General features: G+C 50.9%; 2 protein-coding genes across 2 annotated transcripts; both read right to left on the bottom strand.

Moving 5' to 3' along the window:
- Positions 1-2,687: 2,687 nt before the first annotated feature.
- LOC142819569 (putative G protein-coupled receptor 33) lies at positions 2,688-4,141 on the bottom strand. Its single transcript, XM_089772613.1, has one exon. The coding sequence runs from the start codon at positions 4,125-4,127 to the stop codon at positions 2,973-2,975; it is 1,155 nt and encodes a 384-aa protein (XP_089628739.1). The 5' UTR covers positions 4,128-4,141; the 3' UTR covers positions 2,688-2,972.
- Positions 4,142-16,581: 12,440 nt separating this feature from the next.
- LOC102459983 (putative G protein-coupled receptor 33) lies at positions 16,582-24,074 on the bottom strand. Its single transcript, XM_089772644.1, has 2 exons — positions 23,886-24,074; positions 16,582-18,872 (listed from the first exon to the last, which is right to left on the bottom strand). The coding sequence occupies exon 2, from the start codon at positions 18,864-18,866 to the stop codon at positions 17,835-17,837; it is 1,032 nt and encodes a 343-aa protein (XP_089628770.1). The 5' UTR covers positions 18,867-18,872; positions 23,886-24,074; the 3' UTR covers positions 16,582-17,834.
- Between the last annotated feature and the right edge of the window lie 2,307 nt (positions 24,075-26,381).

Raw genomic sequence — 26,381 nt, 5'->3', positions numbered from 1 at the left:
CGATGAAGAAAGGCTTCTTTGTCGGGGCATCGCGTCCAGACTCCCCCGATCTGCCGACAAACAGCTGATCGGCAGATCGGGGCAGCCATTTAAATTTAAATGAAGCCGCGATTATTTTAATCGCGGCTTCATTTCCCTCTTCCGATCTGGCTAATCTACATGCCTCCGTCGAAGGAGGCATGTAGTCTAGACACACCCATGGAGAAACTCCATGGGCCTAGAACTTTAGTTACAAAGAAAAACCAAAACATCTTTTAAGCAGTGCCAGACATCAGATCCCATACCCAACCCTTAAAACAATAAAGCCTAACGAAACTAACTAAACCTTACCCTACTTACAGAAAATGAAGAATGGTGTCTTGGAGAGAGAGAGAGACATGTTTGTCCCTCTCTGTAGCTGCAGAGGACTCACACAGTCAGAGAGACAAAAGGGAGAAAGGAAAAAACCCAAATTCCTTTGTCCCAGTTTGAAAGTCCCACCTACATTCCTACTGGTCACTCCACCTGGCTAGGTGTAGTTAACCCCTTAATCCCCAGGCTGCTGGCTAACCCATAATCATGACACTGCCCCCTTCCAATATGTGGGTTCTAGGTCTCTCACTGTTTATAAACCCTGCAGTGTCCCTGGGTTCTAGAGTCCCTGCTCTCTCCACAATTCCATATGTTCTAGGTCTCTCCAATTTTTCAGTTGGTTGTCAGTGGCACCAGATCAGTAGCCTTCTCCAGGATCGTGTTTGCTTTAGGTCTTACATTGTGTTCTAACCCTCTGTTGACACCAGGACTCCGAAATTCACAGGATGTAAGGGAGGTCAACAGGAGCGTTTGCACCTGTCCACCTCCAGCTGTGGAGACCGCACTGATGGTCAAATTAAGGCACATCGACTCCTGCTGTGCAAGTAACGAAGATGGAGTGGTGTTTCTTGAGTCAACCTTCTAAGAAAGTACAAGCAAGGCCTGAGTCTTGCAACAGCCTCTACATAAATAAATGGCAATAATTTGGCCATGTAACTGCCTATTTCTCGGGTTTTCCTAAAGTATTTGAGGAAAATTGCACCCTGGAGCCACCAAAATTTGTTGGAAGAAGCCCTGCTCTAGACTGATTACTGCCCTAGGCCGATTAATACCCTAGACAGATTACTGCTCTAGGCCGTTTACTGCTGTAGACCAATAATTACTCTGGACCAATTATTGTTGTACCCTACCGAGTGATGGAGACCCCAATGCCAATTCCTCAGCCTGCTTCTCCTGTCTGGAGCAACGTCTCTGCAAAGTGACGCTCGGCGCAAAGGCCTGGCCGACCGTCTGAGCCAAGGCCGTGGTCCAGAAGGGGTCACCAGCCAGCAAACTCACTGGTGCTGCTAGGAACTCAGAAGTCCTACATCAGAGACGTAGTGAGGGAGAAGGGGGGCAGTTGTCTCCTGGCGACACGCTAGGGGGGTGCTAGGATGGGGTGGGAGCGGAGCAGTGAGCCAGGAGAAGCTGAGCCACATGCTGCCTCCCTGAACACACTGCGAACAGAGGCAGTCAGGCCGGGTGGCAGGAGCAGCCACTTTAAAAGTCAGATTAACTTACCTGTCTCGGTCCTCTGGTGCCTGGCGCTGCGGGAGGGGGATTTGGTTGGGCTGCCGGAGCTCTCCCTGGTGTGGGGCAGCTCAGCTCTGCAGGAGGTCGGGTCCCACCTCTGTGTGACGTTCACGTCCCCTTCAGAGCTGGGCGGAAGGACCAGGGCCCGTCTCAGTTCCCATCACAGCATTTCCCAAGCTGCTCTGTACATGCCAGATGGTCACGGCAGCTCCTGGAACTCAGCTCCCCCCTCAGCAGCTCCCTGAGCCGACCCAGAGCCCAGCTCCCCCCTCAGCCGCTTTTTGAGCCGGCCTTGGCCTGTGCACATCCTGCCTCTCCTCATGGCCTCAGCAGCCTCCCAGCCCCTTTGCAGATCCCAGCAAGCCCGCGGCCAGCGGCACCGTGGGACCCGGCTCGGCCTCCAGCCACGTGTGTGGATGTCTCCTGCCACCCTGCCGGACCTATCTCGTGGCAGCAGGGTTCCACAAGACCAGTGTCATTGCAAAAGCAGTGGGAGGGCAGGGGGGAAGGGTTCAAGCAGAGTTCACCCTCCACCTGTGCTGGGAGAGTCACAGCAAGACCTACACCGCTCCCCTGCCACCGCCAAGGCACAGCCCAGGAGTCCTGGCTCCAAGCCAGTGTCCCCTAGAAGCCGGGTCTCTCAGGAGAGATTCCAATACTGCCCCACAGTGAAGTTTATGTTTCTTCCGGTGGTGCACATGCCCCAGCACACGTTGCAAAATTTATTCCACACATGGATGGGAACAATCTGCACATGGCTGGATCATATGAGAGGGAATGTTGCTCCAAGCCCCGCCTTGCTCTGACCACTCTTCCAATTTTTCACACCCAGCTGCAGAATGAATTTTGTTATGTGGGACACGTCACCGCCGTATGGGGGAACATAGCAAATTCTTGGGATAAGGGTGAGGGCAAGGGGTTCTGAGTGTGGGAGGGGGCTCAGGGCTGAGGGTAGAGGGTATCAAATCAGTTACAGAGTGTGAAGTCCTACCAATATCCAGAAATCTAGAACCCAAGTGATTCCAGCAGGCTCTGACATACAATGAAAGTTGGAATCCTTGGGGGATTGGCGTGCAGTGATGTATCTGGAATACATAGGAGTTTATGCAGTTTGAACACATTTTGGCATCTAAAACGACACACAGTTCTAGAGTCAGTTTAATAGAGAACTCACAGGAGCATTTAGAGTTTAAAACTACTTATGTACAAGGCCTGAAACCATTCTAGAACCAAAGAGGAATCTAGAACCCTCCAGATGCTAGGGGGATTAGAATGTGCCAAGGTGCCTAGAACACAAGATTATCTAGAGCCAGCTCTGAATCTAGACCCAAGGAACTATTCAAGCTAAAAAATGTTAAAATAGCTAGAATCCCATGAAACTAATGTCACTAGGTAGCAAGAACTAGCACAGCCCCAAGTTTTTTCTGTACTTCTGTGCAGTCAGTTTCTCGCTGGTTCCTCCCACTGGATTCGGGTCCCAACCCATCGCTGTCGAGATCCTCATAAAACGCTGCTTTGATCACAGAGAGCAAGGACGCCCTGAGGACCTGACGGAACGTCTGCCCCACAAAGAGGTAGAGGATGGGCATGAAGCAGACGTTGGCGCAGAACATGATGACACAAATGAGCTGGAAGATGACAGTCAATGACTTGGGCTCCTCTTTGAAGAGCGTCAGGATATAGTAGAGGTGGTAGGGCAGCCAGCCGAAGAAGAAGGACACCACCGCTGCCACCATGACTTTGAAGGGCTTCCCGCTCCGGGCCAGTCCCTTCTCCTTCATTGTCAGGCCCATCCGGATGTAGCATCCTGCAATGACACAGAAGGGCAGCACAAAGCCCAGCAGAAGCCGGCTCACAAACAGCACAATGTGTGCGGGCTCCTGCGAGGCATCTCCAGTCTGGTTTCTGGAGATAACGTAATAATCTGTGCAAGCGACTCTGCCATCCTTCAACATGCCGCTCTCCTGGTAGGCCAGGTAGGGAACACTGAGGGCCAAGGAGACCAGCCACACCCCTGCAACCAGCTTCTGGGCCTGGCGCACGGTGCGGTGATCCTGGGACCAGAAAGGGTGGCAGATGATGGCGTAGCGGTCCAGGCTGATGAGGGTGAGGAGAAAGACGGAGGAAAACATGCCCAGGTGGGTGCAGGTGCTGGTGAGTTTGCACATGGCCGTGCCAAGGACCCAGTGAAAATCCATCAGGATGTAAATGATGAAGAAGGGGATCAGCAGGGTGAAGAGGGCAGAACAGGAGACCAGGTGGAGGAACCAGAGCGTGGTCACCGTCCTCTTCATCTTCCACCCCAGCATCCACAGGAACAGACCGTTCCCCACAACACCCACCAGGACAGTGGGGATCAGCAACCCGGCTGCAACCAGCTGAATGTAATTCGTATATGCTGGTGACTGGCTAGAATTTGCCCAGGTTACTGGTGGGAGGGTCCCGTTGCCTTGCTCCATCATGCCCTGGGGAGAGACAGAAGAGGGATTGGAAAGGGCGACAGAAGATGAGTCAGGAGCGTAGAAGAAGAGGCTGGGAGACATAACAGAGCAGGCAAGGAATGCACCAAGACACCCTCTGGTTCTCTGGAATTTCTCTAGACTATCCAGGCTGGCAGTCCCAATGACTGGGCAGAGCCAGTGGAACTCACCGCCGCAAGATAGCGCTACGGCCAGTAGGGGGAGACAAGCTCCATAGCAGAGTGCAAGAGGGGGGCGGGAAGAGAAAGTCATAGAACTGGTCAACACTGAGACTGTGACCAGAAGGAGGGGCCGGCTGATACAGAAGGGTGGGAAATGGGGGTGTCACCTTTCCCCACCAGGGGGTGCTGGTTCTGTCTTCAGTGTGGGGACTCACTGACCTAAACAGGTGGGAATTGGCTGTGGTAATGCCCCACTTGCAGGAGGTGTGGCCTGCGGGACTCCCTGCAGCAAGGGGAAAAATCCATTCATCCCGCACCTCATCCCTTGGGCTCCTCTGCGGGTGGCTGCTGCACACTGACTCATGAGAATAGACAGAGTCCTTCCCTCCCCACGTCTCACACAGGAAGTCTCAATCTACAGAGCTGTTTCTAGTCCTCTGTGGTGCTTGGAGCTGTGCCGTGCATCTGAGACTTGGGGTTGTCTGGCACGGCATCCCCACAGCCTTCTTAGCTTGGCATTCCCTGTGCTGGGCAGAATTGCCTAATGGCTAGAGAGCCTGGGAGGCAGGACTCCCAGGAAGGGTGGAAGCGATGGGAGAAAACTCCTGGGCAGTGGGCAGTGGGAGGGAAGAAGAATTTGGTGACTAGAGAACACGCCATCTGTTTCAGATAAAATGGAAGTGTCACTCACACAACACACATCTCACTTGCGTACTCTGACTGCGCAATCCCCATGATAACCCCACTGAGCGCCAGCAGCAGGGAGTTCCACAGATTAATCCCACTGAGCACAAGTGGCAGGGAGTCCCACAGGTTAACCCCACTTAAAGCCAGTGGCAGGGAGTGCCACAGACTGATCTTGCTGAAAGCCAGTGGCAGGAAGTCCCACTGGTTTCCTTTGCCAACAGCAAATATCTGTAGATTCTAGGAGGCCTTAGCATGGAAACTCCCCTTTAGACCCAACCAGGGGCCCTCTGCCCTTTGTCTCAACTCACCAGAGTAGCAGGTTGTGGAACCACAGAGCCAGCGCAGAGAGAGCCTCTGATGGGGTGTGTTTGCCCAGCAAAGCATCCGAGAGTCTGTCCCTTGCACTTCCGAGCTCTCCTCTGTGTGGTGAGTTCACTCCCCTTTGCTCTGTGTCTCCTACACGCTCCTCCCCCAGCTACTCTGCAAACCATAAACAGAAATGAACACCGGACAGTCTGACACAAACCACCACGCAAGCAACAGCCACTGTTTCAAAACGAGTGGGACAGGGCCCCAGGGGGGCAGCCTGGGACCGTGGGCCTGCTGGGCCCCCTGCCTCTCCGGCCTGAGCTGGCTCCCCAGGCTTTGCTAGTGACCAACAGCAAACCCCCGCAGGCCCTGCGGTCACTCAGAGCCCCAGGCAACGGTGGGGAGCAGAGTTCGAGTGAGTCTGGGGAGTTGTTATTTCGCAATAGCCGGAGTGTGGACGCCCCGGTGCTGCTGTTTCAAAATAACGATTTTGAAACAAGCCTTCTTCCCCGAGGAGAGCCGGAGAGCAGATTTCGACGTGACGGACTCGGGTGCGTGGATGTTCCACTTATGCCTTCGAAAGAAGGAGGCTTGTTCTGAAATAACTCCCCAGTGGGGAATGGGCTCAGGGCTACCCCCGATTTCAGGAGTTTTGTGGTGCAAGAACTGCCTGAATTAACTCAAATGCCAGGATGACGATTGTGCGTTCGATGGGCACTCACATTTGGAAACCAGATTGACTCGCGCGCTTTGTGTTCAAACGTAGTGAAGGCTTTATAGGGATGAAGGAATAAAATACACTTGATGGAATTTCGGAATGACGTACCAAGCAATGTCAGGTAAACCTGCTGTTCTTCTATCTCTATATTTTAGAAATGTGCATCTGTCTGTCTGTCTGGGATCCGTTAGTTCAAGAAGGCCTCCTAAAGGAAAGATTCAAGCAGGTTTCTTCCAGGCCTACCAATCAAGACAAACACCTGCAACAGGGCTGTCCTTAGAGTACGCAGCTGCATAGGGCACCACTTTTTCTGGGGCACCACTCTGCCGGGACGGACGGCCCCACTAGAAGACCCCGCCGGACCGAGGAACTCCGGCAAGGAGGCCGGCAAGCTGACCCCAGCTGGGGAAGGTACCGGGCCAGTGGAAGGGAAAGTGGGCATGGGGAGCATGCGCCGTCAACACGGGCAGCAGCAGATGGGTGGAGCCAGGGCTGTGCTGGGGGCAGGGTCATGCGCGGCGCACCACAGGGGGTGGAGCCACATCGGCGTGACGTTATGGCGCCATATTTAAAAACGGCCAGCTGTGGCTCGGGGAAGGAGGCTCAGTGCGTGGGGGAGGAGAGCCTGGCTAGAGGCGGGATGGCAGCGGGGCCGGGGCTGCAAATGCTGCCCGGGCACAGCGAGTAGCTGGGCCTCTCTCTCCATCTTCCTGAGGCCTGTCCCACCTCTGCCTGGGGCACAACCCCCCGGCGGCCCCCCTCCAGCGCCGCGCTCTGGGAGGTTGGGCAACATGCCCCGTGTGCTCTGGGCAGAGGCGCCCCGAGCGCGGCTCCCATTGCGCAGGCCGAGGAGGTGGTCCCAGACGGCAGCTTGTGCATGCTCCAGCCATGGCTGCACCAGGGGAGACGCTGTTGAAGAGGAGGGGGTGGAGCAGACAGAGAAAACTGCAAACCAGAAGCTTCAAGTCTGGTCAGGTGATTTTGAGGGATCAGGTGTGTATAAGTAACTGGGGTATCTTGGGGATCAGTGCTGGTCCTGGCCTAGGGCAGGAGGCCTGAGGAGCCCCGTTTGAGATGGAATTAAGTGAGTGTCCAGGAAACGTGCACTAGGAGCTGAGGAAAGAGCCAGTGTTGTGACTGCTGAGGCTAGAGAAGTTTAATATACCTCAGAGATTCCAGGGCAGGGAGACAGCACCCTCTCTTAGCAACCCTGGGGGCTGCCTGGCAGTGAGCGCTTACGAGGATTTGTAATGCCAGGTATTGTTGCTTTTGAAAATCTAATTAGTGCATCTAGGTACCTAAAAGGGTGTAATGCCGATTTCTTCTGAAAACATAGTGATAGAAATGTAGCCGTGTTAGTCTGGGGTAGTTGAAGCAAAATGCAGGACAATGTAGCACTTTAAAGACTAACAAGATGGTTTATTAGATGATGAGCTTTCGTGGGCCAGACCCACTTCCTCAGATCAAATAGTGGAAGAAAGTAGTCACAACCATATATACCAAAGGATACAATTAAAAAAATGAACAAATATGAAAAGGACAAATCACATTGCAGAACAGAAGGGGGATGCGGGGGGGTGGGAAGGGGGAGGAAGGAAGGTAAGTGTCTGTGAATTGCTGATATTAAAGGTAGGGAGAGTGGGATGTTTGTGAGTTAATGGTATTACAGGTGATAATTGGGGAAACTGTCTTGGTAATGGGTGAGAAAGTTCAAAGTCTTGTTAAGTCCTTGTTGGCAAGTGTCGAATTTTAACATAAATGACAGTTCAGAGGATTCCCTTTCAAGTGCAGATGTAAAAGGTCTTTGTAGCAGAATGCAGGTGGCTAAGTCATTTAGAGAGTGTCCTTTCTGGTTAAAGTGGCAAGAAACTGTTTTCTCTTTGTGATCTTGTCTGATATCTGTTTTGTGGGCATTAATCCTTTGGCGAAGTGTCTGAGATGTTTGTCCAATGTACATAGCAGACGGACACTTTCGGCACATGATAGCACATGATAGCAAATTGAAAGAGCCAGACGAATACCTAGAAACCATCTACTTCAAGACAGACCCAAGAAAACCAACAATAGAACACCACATGTCATCACCTACAACCCCCAACTTAAACCTGTCCAACACATTATCAATAAACTACAGCCTATATTGGAACAGGAAACCATACTCAAAGAGGCTCTGGGAGACAGACCCATAGTCTCCTATAGACAACCACCTAACCTCAAGATGATTCTTACCAACCACCACAGGACATACCACACTAATACCAACCCTGGTACCTTCCCTTGCAACAAACCCCGTTGCCAGCTTTGTCCACATATTCATTCTGCTGATACCATTATTGGACCTAACCAAGTGAGTTATAAGATCAAGAACACATATTCCTGCGCATCCAGAAATATAATCTATGCTATCATGTGCCGAAAGTGTCCGTCTGCTATGTACATTGGACAAACATCTCAGACACTTCACCAAAGGATTAATGCCCACAAAACAGATATCAGACAAGATCACAAAGAGAAAACAGTTTCTTGCCACTTTAACCAGAAAGGACACTCTCTAAATGACTTAGCCACCTGCATTCTGCTACAAAGACCTTTTACATCTGCACTTGAAAGGGAATCCTCTGAACTGTCATTTATGTTAAAATTCGACACTTGCCAACAAGGACTTAACAAGACTTTGAACTTTCTCACCCATTACCAAGACAGTTTCCCCAATTATCACCTGTAATACCATTAACTCACAAACATCCCACTCTTCCTACCTTTAATATCAGCAATTCACAGACACTTACCTTCCTTCCTCCCCCTTCCCACCCCCCCGCATCCCCCTTCTGTTCTGCAATGTGATTTGTCCTTTTCATATTTGTTCATTTTTTTAATTGTATCCTTTGGTATATATGGTTGTGACTACTTTCTTCCACTATTTGATCTGAGGAAGTGGGTCTGGCCCACGAAAGCTCATCATCTAATAAACCATCTTGTTAGTCTTTAAAGTGCTACATTGTCCTGCATTTTGCTTCTGAAAACATGATTCTGTGTCCTTGGCTTCAGGTATTCGGGAAATAGCATAGAGGAAAATGAAACGCTGACATTGTGGGGAGACAACTATCTGAAAACAGACGATTGTGTTTAATTTGGTCGATGATCCCAGTGACAATGTGATTGTGGCTGAAAGGGAAAGACCTCCTGTCGGAATGATCCTTGTGATTAGCTACTAACACTTGCAAGCCAAGAGCATGTCTCCTCAGCATGTCAGAGCGATCACAATGCTCAGTCATTTGGATGGGAAGGATAGCATGGTCCTATGGGTAACAGGAAGGGCTAGCACAAACACATTGGCTGTGTCTAGACTGGCCACTTTTTCCAGAAAAGCAACCGTGAAACGAGGTGTACCGGTAGTTCGGAATAGGCACCCTAGTCCGAACTACCTAGTTCAAGCCCCGTGTAGCTGCGCTGCACGGGGTTCGAACCAGCGGGGATTTAAAAATGGCGGCTCCCCGCTTATGCAAATGAAGCCCGGGAAATTCAAATCCCGGGCTTCATTAGCAAGTGCGGTATGCCTACATTACCCTCCTAGTTCGAACTAGCGGGGTAGTGTAGACATACTCTACGTTTGAGCGTGTTTCAAAATAGCTTCAACTGAAGTTTGGCGCTGTCTGCACAGCACTTCTTTCGAAATAACCTGCTATTCCCAAAATGTCCCTCACTCCTCGTGGAATGAGATTTACAGGGACGTCGGAATAGCGAGGCCATTACAGTTTGAAATAATGGGCACCCACAAAAGATGCGCAATAGGTATTTTGCAATAGCGGAGGCTTCCAGAAATAACACTGCAGTACAGATGTAGCCTTAATATGGATGTGCTACCTCTATTAAGAGCCCCAGGAATAGGGTTGCCAGGTGTCCGGTTTTCACCCGGACTGTCCGGTATTTGCGGGTTCCGTCCGGTTAAAAAAAAGAAAATCCCAGACATGTGCAATGTGCAGTGTTTGGTATTTCCTGTTTCTTTGGGACGGAAGCCAGGCGGGGACAATTTTCCTCTGGCAGGGGCAGGGGCGTGAAGAGCACAGCAGAGTCACAGTGAAAGGGGCATGAGGGGGCACTCGCAGGGCACCACGCTAGGGAGGCGCTGGGTTGGGCTGGGAGCGGAGTGCACTGCTCTGGCCCACGTGACCAGCAGAGACCCAGGAGCTGGCCACGTGATGCCTCCCCTACAAGCTGTGAGCTGAGGCAGCCAGGCAGCAGGAGCAACCACTTTAAAAGGTCAGATTCATTTACCCTGCCATCCTGTTCCTCAGGAGCCTGGCTCTGCGGGGGACGGGGGAGATTTGATTGGTGACGGGGCTCTGGGGGAGAGGGAGTGCACTGGGATGGGGGGCTCTAGGAGGGACTGGGTTTGAGGGGGGTGAGAGCATAGGGATGGGGGACGCTGCGGGAGGCCTGGCTCAGGGGTACATGTGGGTGCATTGTGGGTTCTGTGTGGTCCCAAACTGGAGGGAGTGGTGCACCTTTTGCTTAATAACTTTGGCTCCCCCCTTTTTTTTTTCTCAACAGAATTTTTTCCTGGTGGTTTTTACTGAGGGGGGGGGGGGCGAGGAGTTCAGTGTTTTTGTTAAACCATCCGTCAGCCCTCCCCAAGAAGCACTGGGGAGTAAGGAGTTTGAATGTCTCTGGTGGGGGGCGTTATTTCAAAATAGCAGCAGTGGAGTGTCCACACAACCGCTATTTCAGTATGACCCTTATTCTCGAGGAAAGCAGGAGGGCAGATTTTGAAATAACGGGCTTGGCAGTGCGGAGGCCCCGCTTGTTATTTCAAATTAATTCTCTCGTGTAGACCAGGTCCCACAGCCCCCAGCTTAGACCCCTCCAGCACATCACTGACAATCAACGTACACCGGACCCTGGAGGATGACCCCTCCCTCTCACAGGCCATGGGAGACAGGCCAGTGCTTGCCTACAAACACTGCCTCCCCCTCCCTCTCCCCCTCCAGGAGGTTTGGTGCGTACCGGGAGCCTGCGTGTAGCAATGAAGGTTGGCCGATGACCCCGGGCTTGTTGGCTGTGTACACAGTTGCACTTTTTCCTCCCTAATAGACACGGAGCGAGGAGGGCAGAGAATCAATCCCTATGGATCTGCAATCTTCCCCGGCCTGGCTCTGTGTTTTTCAACCTTTCATTATAAAGTACCCCCTTTTTAAAATATATATAGTTTAATATATAAGTACCCCCAGTACCTACCGTTTTCAGACACACCATTTTCTCCTGCCATTGCAACATATTTATTTAAAAAACTTAATTGTAGCCAGGCAGGCCATGACATTTTTGGGTGTAACAAGTGCAAAAATAATAAAGGCTGTAAAACTTGAAACAAAAATTCAGTTTTCTCTAAGTTTCAGTTCTGTTCACATACTCCCCAGACTTCTCTCAATTACCCCTAAGGGTACCACTGGCTGAGAAACGCTGATCTACAAGCAGCCTGATGCCTGGTGGTCTCACTCAGTATGTCTAGACTACATACCTCTGCCGACAGAGGCATGTAGATTAGGCTACCCGACATGCCTAATCAACGAGGTTTACGGGATCGGTCGGCAAAGGCTTCCCCTGCCGACAGATCCGCGTCTAGACTGCCGTGCTGTGCCGGATCAGCTGATCGTCGGTACAGCGTGGTGGCCGTTTTTATTTTAATGAAGCAGTGATTATTTAAATCCCCGCTTCACTGACTATGTCAGGTAGCCTAATCTACATGCCTCTGTCAGCAGAGGCATGTAGTCTAGACATACCCACTGGGGAGAAAAGGGCACAATCTCTCCGACAGCCCCTGTGCTACTGGGCTGGAGTCCAAGGAGATCTAAGTTTCCACCTGAAAAAAATTCAGAGACCCTACATCAGGTGGGGGAAGGTCTATGTAAGGCCCCTTGACCAATCTTGTTGGTTCTTGCCCCTTTCCTCAGAGGGCCAAAAAGCTCTCATGTTTCAAGACAACCCCACTGGGCCTGTGAGGCCTTTGAAACATAGAATAATAGGACTGGAAGGGACCTCGAGAGGTCATCGAGTCCAGCCCCCCGCCCTCAAGGCAGGACCAAGCTCTGTCTACACCATCCCTGACAGATGTCTATCTAACCTGTTCTTAAATATCTCCAGAGAGGGAGATTCCACCACCTCCCTTGGCAATTTATTCCAATATTTGACCACCCTGACAGTTAGGAATTTTTTCCTAATGTCCAATCTAAACCTCCCCTGCTGCACTTTAAGCCCATTACTCCTAGTCCTGTCCTCAGAAACCAAGAGGAACAAATTTTCTCCTTCCTCCTTGTGACACCCTTTTAGATATTTGAAAACCGCTATCATGTCCCCCCTTAATCTTCTTTTTTCCAAACTAAACAAGCCCAGTTCATGAAGCCTGGCTTCATAGGTCATGTTCTCTAAACCTTTAATCATTCTTGTCGCTCTTCTCTGTACCCTTTCCAATTTCTCCACATCTTTCTTGAAATGTGGCGCCCAGAACTGGACACAGTACTCCGGCTGAGGCCTAACTAGTGCAGAGTAGAGCGGCAGAATGACTTCACGAGTTTTGCTTACCACACACCTGTTGATACAACCTAGAATCATATTTGCTTTTTTTGAAACAGCATCACACTGTTGACTCATATTCAACTTGTGGTCCACTATGACCCCTAGATCCCTTTCCGCCATGCTCCTTCCTAGACAGTCGCTTCCCATCTTGTATGTATGGAACTGATTGTTCCTTCCTAAGTGGAGCACTTTGCATTTCTCTTTATTAAACCTCATCCTGTTTACCTCTGACCATCTCTCTAACTTGCTAAGGTCATTTTGAATTATGTCCCTATCCTCCAAAGAAGTTGCAACCCCACCCAGTTTGGTATCATCTGCAAACTTAATAAGCGTACTCTCTATCCCAATATCTACATCATTGATGAAGATATTGAACAGTACGGGTCCCAAAACAGACCCTTGAGGAACTCCACTTGTTATCCCTTTCCAGCAGGATTTAGAACTGTTAACAACAACTTTCTGACTACGGTTATCCAGCCAATTATGCACCCACCTTATCGTGGCCCTATCTGAGGGTATGTCTACACTACCCTCCTAGTTCGAACTAGGAGGGTAATGTAGGCATACCGCACTTGCAAATGAAGCCCGGGATTTGAATTTCCCGGGCTTCATTTGCATAAGCGGGGAACCGCCATTTTTAAAACCCCGCTGGTTTGAACCACATGCAGCGCGGCTACACGGGGCTCGAACTAGGTAGTTCGAACTAGGATTCCTATTCCGAACTACCGGTACACCTCGTTCCTAGTTCGAACTACTTAGTTCGTGCCCCGTGTAGCCGCGCTGCACGGGGTTCGAACCAGCGGGGTTTTAAAAATGGCGGCTCCCCGCTTATGCAAATGAAGCCCGGGAAATTCAAATCCCGGGCTTCATTTGCAAGTGCGGTATGCCTACATTACCCCGCTAGTTCGAACTAGTGGGGGGGTAGTGTAGACATACCCTAAGTTATATTTGCCTAGTTTATCAATAAGAATATCATGCGAGACCGTATCAAATGCCTTACTAAAGTCTAGGTATATGACATCCACCGCTTCTCCCTTATCCACAAGGCTCGTTAGCCTATCAAAGAAAGCTATCAGATTAGTTTGGCATGACTTGTTCTTCACAAACCCATGCTGGCTATTCCCTATCACTTTATTACCTTCCAAGTGTTTGCATATGATTTCCTTAATTACCTGCTCCATTATCTTCCCTGGGACAGACGTTAAACTGACCGGTCTGTAGTTTCCTGGGTTGTTCTTATTCCCCTTTTTATAGATGGGCACAATATTTGCCCTTTTCCAGTCTTCTGGAATCTCCCCTGTCTGCCATGATTTTTCAAAGATCATAGCTAAAGGCTCAGATACCTCCTCTATCAGCTCCTTGAGTATCCTGGGATGCATTTCATCAGGACCTGGTGACTTGCTGACATCTAACTTTCCTAAGTGATTTTTAACTTGTTCTCTCTGTATCCTATCTTCTAAACTTACCCGCTCTCTGCTTGTATTCACTACGTCCAGCAGGAACAGAGATGTTCTCAGAGCAAAACCTGCCGGGGGTGGGACTCAAACACACCGGTTGGGGACCCTGCATAGTCACATGCGGCTGCAGCTCCAGGTCACGGGACCAGGCTCTGCAGGGCTGCAACTTCAGCCGGGTTTTAAGCAGCTGACCCAGCTGCTGTGGCTTTTGCTGCTAAAACGGCGTGTGAGCCGTGGCTCCAACTGTGGTCGGCGTGCAAGCCAGATCCAGCAATGACAAAGTGTGGCCTGACTACGCAGGTATCAGCTGCGGGGAGGGGGCGGCGACTTTCTCGGCAGCACTTGTTGTGGTGTGAGAACGAACCAAACGCAAGCAGAGAGGGGAACTGACAAGAACAGACCCATGCGTGTGGCCAGCAGCATCAATGTCCGCAGAGACGGCACTGTTCAGGATCTTTGTTAATGACCTGGCTGAGGGGATGGACTGCACCCTCAGCAAGTTCGCAGATGACACCAAGCTAGGGGGAGAGGTAGATACGCTGGAGGGCAGGGACAGGGTCCAGAGAGGCCTAGATAAATTCGAGTATTGGGCCCAAAGAGAGAGGTTCCAAAAGAACATGTGCAGAATCCTGCCCATGGGACAGAAGAATCCTAAGCCCTCCTACCGGCTGGGGAGTGTCTGGCTAAGTAGCAGTTTGGGAGAAAAGGCCTTGGGGATCCCAGTGGATGAGAAGCTGGAGATGAGTCAACAGGGCGCCCTTGCAGCCAAGAAAGCTAGTGGCATATCAGGTTGCATTAGGAGGAGCATTGCCAGCAGATCCAGAGAAGCGATTGTTCCCCTTTATTTGGCTCTGGTGAGGCCACATCTGGAGAATTGTGTTGAGTTCTGGGTCCCCACTATAGAAAGGATGTGGACACATTGAAGAGGGTCCAGCAGAGAGCGACCAGAATGATACAGGGGCTGGAGCACAAGACCTATGAGGAGAGGCTGAGGGATTAGGGCTTGTTCAGTCTGCATTAGAGAAGAGGGAGGGGGGATTTCATCGCAGCCTTCAACTCCCGGAAGGGGGGGTCCAAAGGGGCTGGAGAGAGGCTGTTCTCACTAGCAACACGTGACAGAACAAGCAGCAATGGTCTCAAGTTGCAGAGGGGGAGGTCTAGGTTGGAGGTTAGGAAAAACGATTTCCCTAGGCGGGTGGGGAAGCCCTGGGCTGGGTTCCCTAGGGAGGGGGTGGAATCTCCATCCCTAGGGGTGTTTAAGTCCCAGCTGGACGAAGCCCTGGCTGGGCTGATTGAGTTGGGATTCGTCCTGCTTTGGGCAGGGGGCTGGACTCGATGCCTCCTGAGAGCTCTTCCCACGCAAGGATTCTATGATTCAAAGAGCTGGGCTACCAGCTCTAACCCATAGACCCCACTGCCCTCCCAGAGCTGGGACTGAACCCAGGAGTCCTTGCCCCGGTTTCTCCCTTCTAGGATCTAGACTATTCGGCCTGTTCGATCCCTGACAGAATGGCCGGCCCACAACATTTTGGCACCTGAGGTGGGGAGCTCAAATGACATCCCCAGGCCCCCTCGCTTGGGCCAAAACTTTGAAAGGTTCAATTCTGCCTTGTTCCTGTTCTGCTCCTCTCAGGGGACTGCTCTGCTACTTACATATGCACCCGCAGCAGACACAATTGTCCTCACTCTGGGTCCTAGTGGTGTGTCCCCCCCCCCCCCCCCCGCACCTGATGCAGCCACTTCAGTTCGCCTCACGGCCGGGCTAGACCTGCCTGCCAGGAGCCTGCGTCTGGTTCCAATGCCCCCAGTCCCGGGAGCAGCGATAGATCAGGGAGGGGGCAGAGACAAGCCACAAGAATGATGACGCTGTGGGAGACCTGCCGTACGAGCTGCCTGTGTTTCCAGGAGCACATAGCGCACAGGCACTGCCCGGCCAGCTCGCCGGGTGGAACTAGCCCACGGGGCCTCGCAGAGGGAATGAAAGACTCCCCAGTCCCAGACTTGATGATCTGTCCCACGAGGCCCAGCACAGAGCCCGTCTGGGTGGCTCCAGCCCCTCTGGGCTCCCTACGATTGCCCTGCCCTTGAATTCTTCAGGGCTCCCTCCATGGAGGCGAGGCCTCCTCCCTCTTGGGACGTGTCCAGCCAGTAACAGAGTTCAGATCCCTCTTTTCAGGTGCATCCAAAGTCCTCATGGGGGGGTAGAACCCAGGTCCCCCCACTGCGCCAGACTCCACCCCAGGGCCCTATAGACCTCAGCCATCTGCCTTGTCCCCTTCAGCACACCCAGTCACTGCTACAATTCCCTGTGGCCCCAGCATGTTCTTCAGCCAGGACCCGCATCTCACCATCCCCAGCAGCACTGCTCTGTCCAAGGTCCTGTCACTTCCAGCAACACCCCTCCAACTGCAGCAAGAAACACCACGGTGCGCTGCACTGCAGCCCCTTTTATATGGGCCTGCTTGGCCCCCATTGGCTGCTGTCTGCAGCTCTCTCATTGGCTGCTTCCCTCACAGCCACTTGAGGCAGCTTGGAGGATCCATTTCCTTGAGCTTTTCTGGGGCAAAGCCACGAGGCTTCTAGCAAAAAATCTCAGGGCCTAATCTACCCAGCCACATGCTGTATTGGGGTGTAATGGGACTAGGCCTTAAGGCCATAGAGAAGTCCTCCAGGAGGCTGGAGAGGCCATGGAATAACCAGCCAACCAGGAACTGGGGAGGACTATAAGAGAAGCCACAGGCTCAGTAGCAGCTCAGTTGCGGCCAGACCTGAAAGGAGATGGTTAAAAGGGCTGGTGGAACCAGACATAATTCTGAGTGGGGGGAGCTGTCTGGACACTGTCTCCAGGACAGCTCCCCTGGCACTGCTCTCCTCCTGAGCCGGGAAATAGACTGAGCCTGGATTGGACTCGGACACTCAGCAAAGAACACCAGGCTGGGCCCTATTCGAGGTGCACCCCAGCAGGGGGCTGTGAACACCCCTGTGGCGTGGGACTCGGCTGGAGGGGTGAGTAGCTGCAAGGCTTTTGAAAGACTCCTGCTGACTGAAGCAGGCCTAGCCGGGGTGCTCGTGGAAAGCCCCTCAATCCTCCTGTTACATACGCCTACAGACACTGGCCCCAGGGAGAAGCATTTTAATTTCCTTTGGCCTGAGACATGGAGTGCTACACAGTACCCCCACGTGGACACGGTCTGAGACTGAGGGACTCCAGCGCTGTGGCTTAACACAGAGACAATGAAGTGGGATTTGATTCCTGTCAGTCAGCACCGCCGCAGGGGGCAGGTCTGTTACATGCTCCGCCCCATCTGGTCTGTAAGTTCCTGGTTTCCAACTTCCCCGCTTTAATACCCCAGATGCTTCACCAGCACCTCACAGATTGAGACAGACCCCAGGGAGAGGAAGGGCTCGTGGTATGCTGAAGTCCTTTCATGAGGGCAGAGGGGTGTCCCACAACCTGGAGAGATCCCCAGCTCACAACACAGGATGACCCACAAATGATCTGGCGTTTGAACAGAGAGACTTAGAATGAATGAGATTCTAGAGCCAGCTAGCGATGGAGAAACCAAGCGACTCAGGTTACAACACAGTGAGAGATTTTACCAAACAAGGTTCTAGATCTAGCTACTACTCTGGTGCCAGTAAAAGGTGCCACTGACGACTGTCAGAGATTGAAAATATTGATAGATCTGGAACCCAGGGGAATCTGGAGATAGTTGTGAATCTAGAATCTAGGAACACTTTGGGTTTATAAACAGTGAGACACCTGGAACTCACCAGGCATAAGAACCATTGGGGGGGTCTAACAATGAATGGGGCATGTCATGTTTTCAACTCTCCCTAAGACCATGCAAATTCAGATCATCCCCTTTTAAATGTTCTGCAATTCTGACCCGTGTCTTCCACTAGACTCGTGGACACTGCGCTCAAGATCATCGACAAACGCCGCCTTGACCAGGGTGAGAAAAGACGTCCTGAAGACCTCCCAGAACTTCTCCCCCACAAACAGGTAGAGGATTGGGGTGCAACAGGCATTGAAGCAGGACATGACAGCGTAAATGAACAAGACAGCGCCCGTCACCGACTCTGGTACATCCTTGTAGAGCTTTAATCCGTAGTAGAGGTGGTAGGGCAGCCAGCCAAGGAAGAAGGAAACCACTGCAGCCACCATGACTTTGAAGGGCTTCCCAGCCCAAAGCAGTCTCTTCTCCTTCATCTTCAACACCACCCGGCTGTAGCATCCTGCCATGGTGCAGAAGGGCAGCAGGAAGCCCAGAAGGAACTGGATCACAAAGTCAGCCAGATGGATCTGTCTCCCCAGATCCAGCATCTCAGCTCTGTCCCAGTCTTTGGAAAGAGCATAGTTGTTGAGGCAGGCGATTCTGCCCCTGTTCACCTCACAGGTCTCCCGGAAAGCCAAGTTGGGAGCGCTGAGAGCAAAGGAGACCAGCCACACACCCACAGCCAGCTTCCCAGCCCGGTGCACGGTGCGGTGGTTCTGGGACCAGATGGGATGGTGAATGAGGATGTAGCGGTCCAGGCTGATGAGGGTGAGCAGGGAGGCAGAGGAGAACATGGCTAGGGAGACGCAGGTGTTGAGGAGTTTGCACATGGCCGTGCCGAAGACCCAGTGGAAACCCAGGAGGACGTAGGTGGCGAAGAAGGGGATCAGCAGGGTGATGAGAACAGAACTGGAGACCAGGTGGAGGAACCAGAGCGTGGTCACCGTCCTCCTCATCTTCAGCCCCAGCACCCACAGGTACAGCCCGTTCCCCACCACACCCACCAGTAAGGTGATGAAGAGCAACCCGACTGTGGCCAGGTGAATGGGGCTCACAGCTGCTGGGCTCTGGCTGGAGTTTGCCTCTGTGGTTGGTGGGAGAGTTGTGATCTTGTGTTCCATGGTTCCCTGGGGAGAGACAGAAGAGGCGTTAGATTTGGAAGGCACAACACAGGATGAGAGGAGTGTGGAAGAGGAGGAAAGGAGAAATGCCACAATGGGCTGGGAATATACCATTGGAGAAGACAGAATCTTAGCAGAATTTACGGGCCCTATCTGGTCCTTTAGAACATCCAGGCTGGATATGCTCAGCAACTGGGCTATGGCCAGTGGAACTCACTGCTGCAAGGTGGAGTGATGAGCAGCAGAGGAGGAAGAGCAGACATGGCAGGACAGAGGAAGGGGACAGTCTAGTCCAGGGCTACTCAACTTTGGAAGCCCCGGGAGCCACAATGATACTCACAGCACATGTTGAGGACCGCAACTTAAGTGTGGTTGCATAAACATGTAAATACATATGCAAATAAATGCAAATAGCTTCTTTCACACTGATGGGCATGAATACAAAGATTAAGGCAAGACTACACAATACACAGGCCCACTTAAGTCAGTTCTGCTGTTATTAATAAAATGCCATAGTTCTATTGACTCCTTTTTTGTTTTGGCTCCCACTTGTGGGCAACGTGTCAAGCCCCATGTAAATCCTAACTGCACCGTGGGCCACAAACCAATGGGTCGTGGGCCACATGAGTGTTAAGTAGCCCTAGACTGTGTCTAGACTGCACCCCTTTTGCAGAAAAGGGATGCAGATTAGACACATCGCAATTGCAAATGAAGCGGGGATTTAAATCTCCCCCGCTTCATTTGCATGAACATGGCTGCCGCTTTTTTCTGGCTCGGGGCTTTGCCAGCAAAAAGCGCCAGTCTAGACGCAGATCTTTCGGAAAATAAAGCCTTTTCTGAAAGATCCCTTATTCCTCTTAAAATCAGGAATAAGGGATCTTTCGGAAAAGGCTTTATTTTCCGAAAGATCTGCGTCTAGACTGGCACTTTTTGCCGGCAAAGCCCCGAGCCGGAAAAAAGCGGCAGCCATGTTCATGCAAATGAAGCGGGGGAGATTTAAATCTCCGCTGCATTTGCAATTGCACTGTGTCTAATCTGCATCCCTTTTCCGCAAAAGGGGTGGAGTCTAGACAAAGCCCTAGTGTAGGTGGTCTAACACACAGCTACACTGAGAACACCACGTGGCTGTGAGCTGGAGGACAGGCTGGCTCAGAGGGGTGGGGATGGACTATGGGGCCTTTCCCCTCTAGGAGGCCTGGCTCCAATCTATCTCCAGGGAGGGGTCGGCTCAGAAGGTCACATCGGTGTTGCTGTCTACTAGCCTGCAGGACCTGACACCAGTGGAACTCTCTGCTACAAGGTGGAACAAGCTGTTATCTACCTGTCACGGGAACTGCTGCTACACCCGGCCCATGGGAACGGGCAGGGTTCTTCCCCCCTCCCTGTAACACAGGAAGCCTCTGTCCTCAAAGCTGCTTCTCTGGGGGTATGTCTACACTACCCTCCTAGTTCGAACTAGCGGGGTAATGTAGGCATACCGCACTTGCAAATGAAGCCCGGGATTTGAATTTCCCGGGCTTCATTTGCATAAGCGGGGAGCCGCCATTTTTAAAACCCCGCTGGTTCGAACCCCGTGCAGCGCGGCTACATGGGGCACGAACTAGGTAGTTCGAACTAGGCTTCCTAGTTCGAACTACTGTTACTCCTCATTTCACGAGGAGTAACGGTAGTTCGAACTAGGAAACCTAGTTCGAACTACCTAGTTCATGCCCCGTGTAGCCGCGCTGCACGGGGTTCGAACCAGTGGGGTTTTAAACATGGCGGCTCCCCTCTTATGCAAATGAAGCCCAGGAAATTCAAATCCCCGGCTTCATTTGCAAGTGCGGTATGCCTACATTACCCTCCTAGTTCGAACTAGGAGGGTAGTGTAGACATACCCTGGGTTATTACCTCAGACTGTACCCCAGCCATGGCCTTGTAAAATTGGAATCTTTTATACCAAATCGCTTTCGCACCCATCAAGCCTTGGCCAGGGTGTGCCAGCCTCAAGTATGTCAAAAGCAGGAAGCCTGCTAACCAACCAGTGGGGCCCATGGACGATTGAGATGCTAAAGGAGCACTCAACGATGATAAGGTCATTGCAGAGAAGCTAAATGAATTCTTTGCTTCGGCCATTACGACAGAACATATTGGGGAGATTCCCAAACCTGAGCCATTCTTTTCAGGTGACAAATCAGAGGAATTGTCTCAGATTGAGGTGTCATTAGAGGAGGTTTTGGAACAAATTGATAAACTGAACACTAACAAGTCCTCGGGACCAGATGGCATTCACCCAAGAGTTCAGAAAGGATTCAAATGTGAAATTGCGGAACAATTAACTGTGGTTTGTAGCCTGTCCTTTAAATCAGCTTCCACAAGTAACGACTGGAGTTTAACTAACATGATGCCAATATTTAAAAAGGGCTCCAGAGGTGACCCTGGCAATTACAGACCGGTAAGTCTAACATCAGTACCAGGCAGAAAGGACACTCTCTCAATGACTTAACCACCTACATTCTGCTACAAAGACCTTTTACATCTGCACTTGAAAGTGAATCCTCTCAACTGTCATTCATGTTAAAATTCGACACTCTCCGAAAAGGAATGAACAAACACTCAAGCTATCTTACCCATTACCAAGATAGTTTCCCCAATTATCACCTCTAATACCATTAGCTCACAAACATCCCATTCTCCCCACCTCTAATATCATCAATTCACAGACACTTACCTTCCTTCCTTCCTCCCCCCCCCCCGCATTCCCCTCCTGTTCTGCAATGTGATTTGTCCTTTTCATATGTGTTCATTTTTTTTTATTGTATCCTTTGGTATATATGGTTGTGACTATTTTCTTCCACTATTTGATCTGAGGAAGTGGGTCTGGCCCACGAAAGCTCATCATCTAATAGACCATCTTGTTAGTCTTTAAAGTGCTACATTGTCCTGCATTTTGCTTCAGCTACCCCAGACTAACACGGCTACATTTCTATCAGAATTGTCAGACACATTCATGAACATGATTTGTTGGGGAAGGTCAACATGGTTCTTTTTAAAGGGAAATCATGCTTCACTAATCTACTAGCGTTCTTTGAGCATGTGGACAAGGGGGATCCAGTAGATATAGTGTACTTAGTTTCCAGGAAGCCTTTGACAAGGTCCCTCTCCAAAGGCTTTTAAATAAAGTAAGTTGTCATGGGATAAGAGGGGAGGCCCTCTCATGGATTGATAACTGATTGAAATACAGGAAACAAAGGGTAGAAATAAATAGTCAGTTTTCAGAATGGAGAGAGGTAACTAGTGGGGTCTTCCAAGGGTCCATACTGGGACCAATTCTATTCAACTTATTCAGTTCTTTTTTTGTGATGGTACGCCCCGGTATGGCATGCCAGCACCTATTTACCCAGCATACCGGAAATGAACAGCATTTCCCTGCAGAGTTCTGGCACCTATTGTCAGAGGAGACTTCACTGGTATTTTCCTGGGGCAGCTTGGCTCCCGACAGAAACCCACTTGGGACATGCAGTTCATAAAGGGGCCCCAACCGCATTTCAGCCCCCAATCCACCTTTTTTTCCTCTTTTTTGTTTGTTTGTTTTGCTTTTGCTCAACAATTTTCCCCCGGAGAACCGGCACCTTTTTTCTTCCAAAAAAAGCACTGAACTTATTTAGAAATGGTCTGGAGAAAGGGGCAAACACTGAGGTGACAACATTTGCAGATGATACTAAACTGATCAGGATAGTAAAGCAGATTGTGAAGAGCTTCAAAAGCCTCTCACAAAACTAGGTGATGGGGCAACAAAACGGCAAATGAATATTAATGTTGATAATTGCAAAGTAATGCACATTGGAAAACATAATCCCAGTTATACGTACAAATTGATGGGGACTGTATTAGCTGTTGCCACTCTTGAGAGAGGTCTTGGAGTCATTGTGGACAGTTCTCTACGAACATGCGCTTAGCGTGCAGTGGCAGCCAAAAAAAGCAAACAGAATGTTAGGAATCATTAAAAAAGGGATTGGGATTTGGACAGAGAATACTTTATTGCCTCTGTATAAATCCATGGGATACCCACATCTTACATATAGATGTGGTCACCAAATCTGAAAAAAGATATCTTGGCACTGGAAAAAGTTCAGAAAAGGGCAACAAAAATTATCAGGGATTTGGAACAGCTGCAATATGAGCAGAGGTTATAAAATCTCAGACTTTTCATCTTAAAAAAAGAGGACACTATGGGGGATATGATTGAGGTCTATAAAACCATGACTGGTGTGGAGAAAGGAAATTAAGAAAAAAAGTTATTTACTCATTCCCGTAACACAAGAACTGGGATCACCAAATTAAATTAATAGGTAGCAGGTTTTAAACAAACAAAAAGAAGTATTTATGCACACAATGCACAGTCAACCTGTGGAACTCCTTGCTAGATGATATTGTGAAGGCCATGACTTTAACAGAAGACAGGATACTGGACTAGATGGATCTTTGGTCTGACCCAGTATGGCCATTCTTACATTCTGCAAAGCACCAAGAACTTTAGAATGACCTAATGATTAGAGAAGGAGGGGCTGGAAGCCATGACTCCTGGGTTTGCTCCTTGACTCTGGGGATGGGGGTGAGAACTCCAGGGTTCATAGAATCATAGAATCATAGGACTGGAAGGGACCTCGAGAGGTCATCGAGTCCAGCCCCCCGCCCTCAAGGCAGGAGCAAGCTCCGTCTACACCATCCCTGACAGATGTCTATCTAACCTGTTCTTAAATATCTCCAGAGAGGGAGATTCCACCACCTCCCTTGGGTTGTGGGAGGGAACGGGAGTGCTATGTCTTAGAACTTCCCAAGTTGCGAACACCTCATCCGATTAATGTGAAAAAGAGTAAAATTCACCCCTGTGACAGACCTCCCCTGCTACCTCATCTTAACCTTGTGGCAGGGAGTTCCACTGGTCTGCCTTGACAATGGCCCATTTCTTTGGCTTCTACGTGGTCTTAGAAAGAAAATTCCCCTTAAAACCTGCCTCTGCCTGTCGTCTCGACTCACCTGGGCGGCGCAGGAGCCAGTGCAGATAGAGACTTGGATGAGGTGTGTTTCTCCAGCAAAGCATTTGTGAGTCTGTCCCAGCACTCCTGAGCCCTCCTCCGTGTGGGGAGTTCACTCCCCTTAACTCTGTGTCTTCTGCACTCTCCGCCCCCAGCTCCTCTCTGAGATCCACAAGCTGCAAACCGTAAACAAATGGTCACGGGACACAGTTGAAGCAAAGAACCCACCACGGCATCAGACACCAGCTTAGAGCCAGCCCTTGCTCCCCTCCCAGAGGCAGGGAGAGAACCCAGGTGCCCTGGCCCCCAGCCCCACTAATACAGCAGATGTGGGGCTAGGAGCCCATCTATTGGGAGGTGCCCCTGTGGGGAGGAAGGGCCTGTGTTTTGCACCTTTTCATGACACAAGCTGCACTTCAGAGATAACCACAGAAATAAACTGTGAACTCACAAGAGAAGCTCAGACACAAATGATGCATTATCTGGACAACAAGTGGGGGAAGGATCAGCAAGAGGGGTTAGCTTGGGCGGGGCTGGGAGCCAGGACTTCTGGGTTCTGAACCCATCTCTGGGAGTGGGGAAGAGTCCCGTGGTGAAAGCAGGTGAATAGCTCTGAGATCTCTCGTGCTATTGACGTGTGGTGGGGACGTGTGTCTGTGAGAAAACTCCTTTGAAATCCTGCCCTGCATAAAACCTCAGCCCCAGTAAGCCCTCCCCAGACTGGGTGTGTATTCTTGGCAAACCAGACCCTCGAGAGCCAAGAATGGGAAAGCCCAGGGGTGGGGACTGGGAGCCAGGACGCCTGGTTCTCCCTGTAGCAAGCTGAGGGACTTGCTGGTTCGTGCAGGGAGGAGACTGGAACATGGGGTTTGCCAGGCCTGGGCTCTGCACAGCTGACTCTCCCTCGTCTCCAGTCTCCCCTGTATTTTTCCACTCTTCTCACAGCCCATTACAACCCCCCCCTTCTCACGTGTCCCAGCCCCTCACAGCCCCTACCCCTTCCCATCAGCCTGACTCCTCACAGCACCTTTCCCTCCTGGGCCATCCCAACCTCATCCTGGTCTCCTGCTCCTTCCTCTTCACCCTGCCGATCCCCTTCTTTGCCATCTACATCCTCCTGGGTTTCCACGGGGTCTTCAGCACGGCCACGTGCAAACTCCTCAACACCTGCGTCTCCGTGGCATGTTCACCTCCGTCTTCCTGCTCACCCTCATCAGCCTGGACCACTACACCCTCACTCACCATCCCGTCTGGTCCCAGAGCCACTGCTCTCTGGCCCAGGCTGAGAAGCTGGCTATGAGTGTGTGGCTGGTCTCCTTTGCTCTCAGCGCTCCCTACCTGGCTTTCCAGGAGACCCGCCTGCTGGATGGGGGCAGAGTCGCCTGCCTCAACAATTACAATATCTCCAGAAGGTCTGGAATGGAACCACAAGATGGGATCTGGAGGGGAGAAGTTCTGGGAGGTCTTCAGGATGTCTCTTCTCATCTTGGTCAAGACAGCATTTGTTGACTAATTCGTCAGCAGTGCCCCGGCACTAGTGGAACACACAGGTTAGAAGTCAAGAACTAAAAAGTTGCCCAGACTTAGGGAGAGCTGAAAACTTGGCGATTTATTTGTTCCTAGACTCCCGATGTTTCTGAAACCTGGTGAGCTCCAAGTATCTCACTGTTTATAAACCCTGCAGTGTCCCTGGGTTCTAGAGTCTCTCCTCTCCCCAGAATTCCTTATATTCTAGGTCTCTCCAATTTTTCAGTTGGTTGTCAGTGGCACCAGATCCGTAGCCTTTTCCAGGATCCTGCTTGCCTTAGGTCTTCCACTGTGTTCTAACCCTCTGTTGACGCCAGTACTCCTCAATTCACAAGGCGTAAGGGAAGTCGACTGGTGTTTGCTTCCATCAACCTCCAGCTGTGGAGACGGCACTGATGGTCAAATTAAGACGGCACTGATGGTACGCAATTAACGAAGATGGAGTTGTGGTTCTTGATTCGACGTTCTAGGTAAGTATAGACAAGGTTTGAGTCTGCCAAAAGCCTCTACATAAATAAATGTCAATGCTTTGGTCATGTAGGTGTGAATATTTATCTGATTTTCCTAAAGTCTTTGAGAAAAATTGCACCCGGGAACCACCAAAATTTGTGGTGAGAAGCCCTGCTCTAGACCGATTACTGCTCTACACTACCGAGTGATGGAGACCCCAGTGCCAATTCCTCATCCTGCTTCTCCCATCTGGAGCAACATTTCTGCAAACTGATGCTCAGAGCAAAGGGCTGGAAGACCATTCAAGCCAAAGCCATGGTCCAGAGGGGGTCATCAGCCAGAAAACTCACTGGTGCTGCTAGGAACTCCGAAGTCCTACATACGTCTCTCATTGCTCTGGCCATTTGACAGCTCTTTCTTTTTCTGTCATTACTAAGAATCCCTCGAGTTTAGGGTTGGCTGCAGCGTGGTATTGATCTGGTAGCGTGGCTGGCCCTCAAGGGACCAGAAAAACATTTTG

This window comes from Pelodiscus sinensis, chromosome 22 (genome assembly GCF_052426305.1).
Source record: "Pelodiscus sinensis isolate ZL-2025 chromosome 22, ASM5242630v1, whole genome shotgun sequence".
NCBI classification, from domain to species: domain Eukaryota; kingdom Metazoa; phylum Chordata; order Testudines; family Trionychidae; genus Pelodiscus; species Pelodiscus sinensis.
Note: the sequence above shows the minus strand (reverse complement) of the source record. Positions and strands in the feature narration are given on the sequence as shown.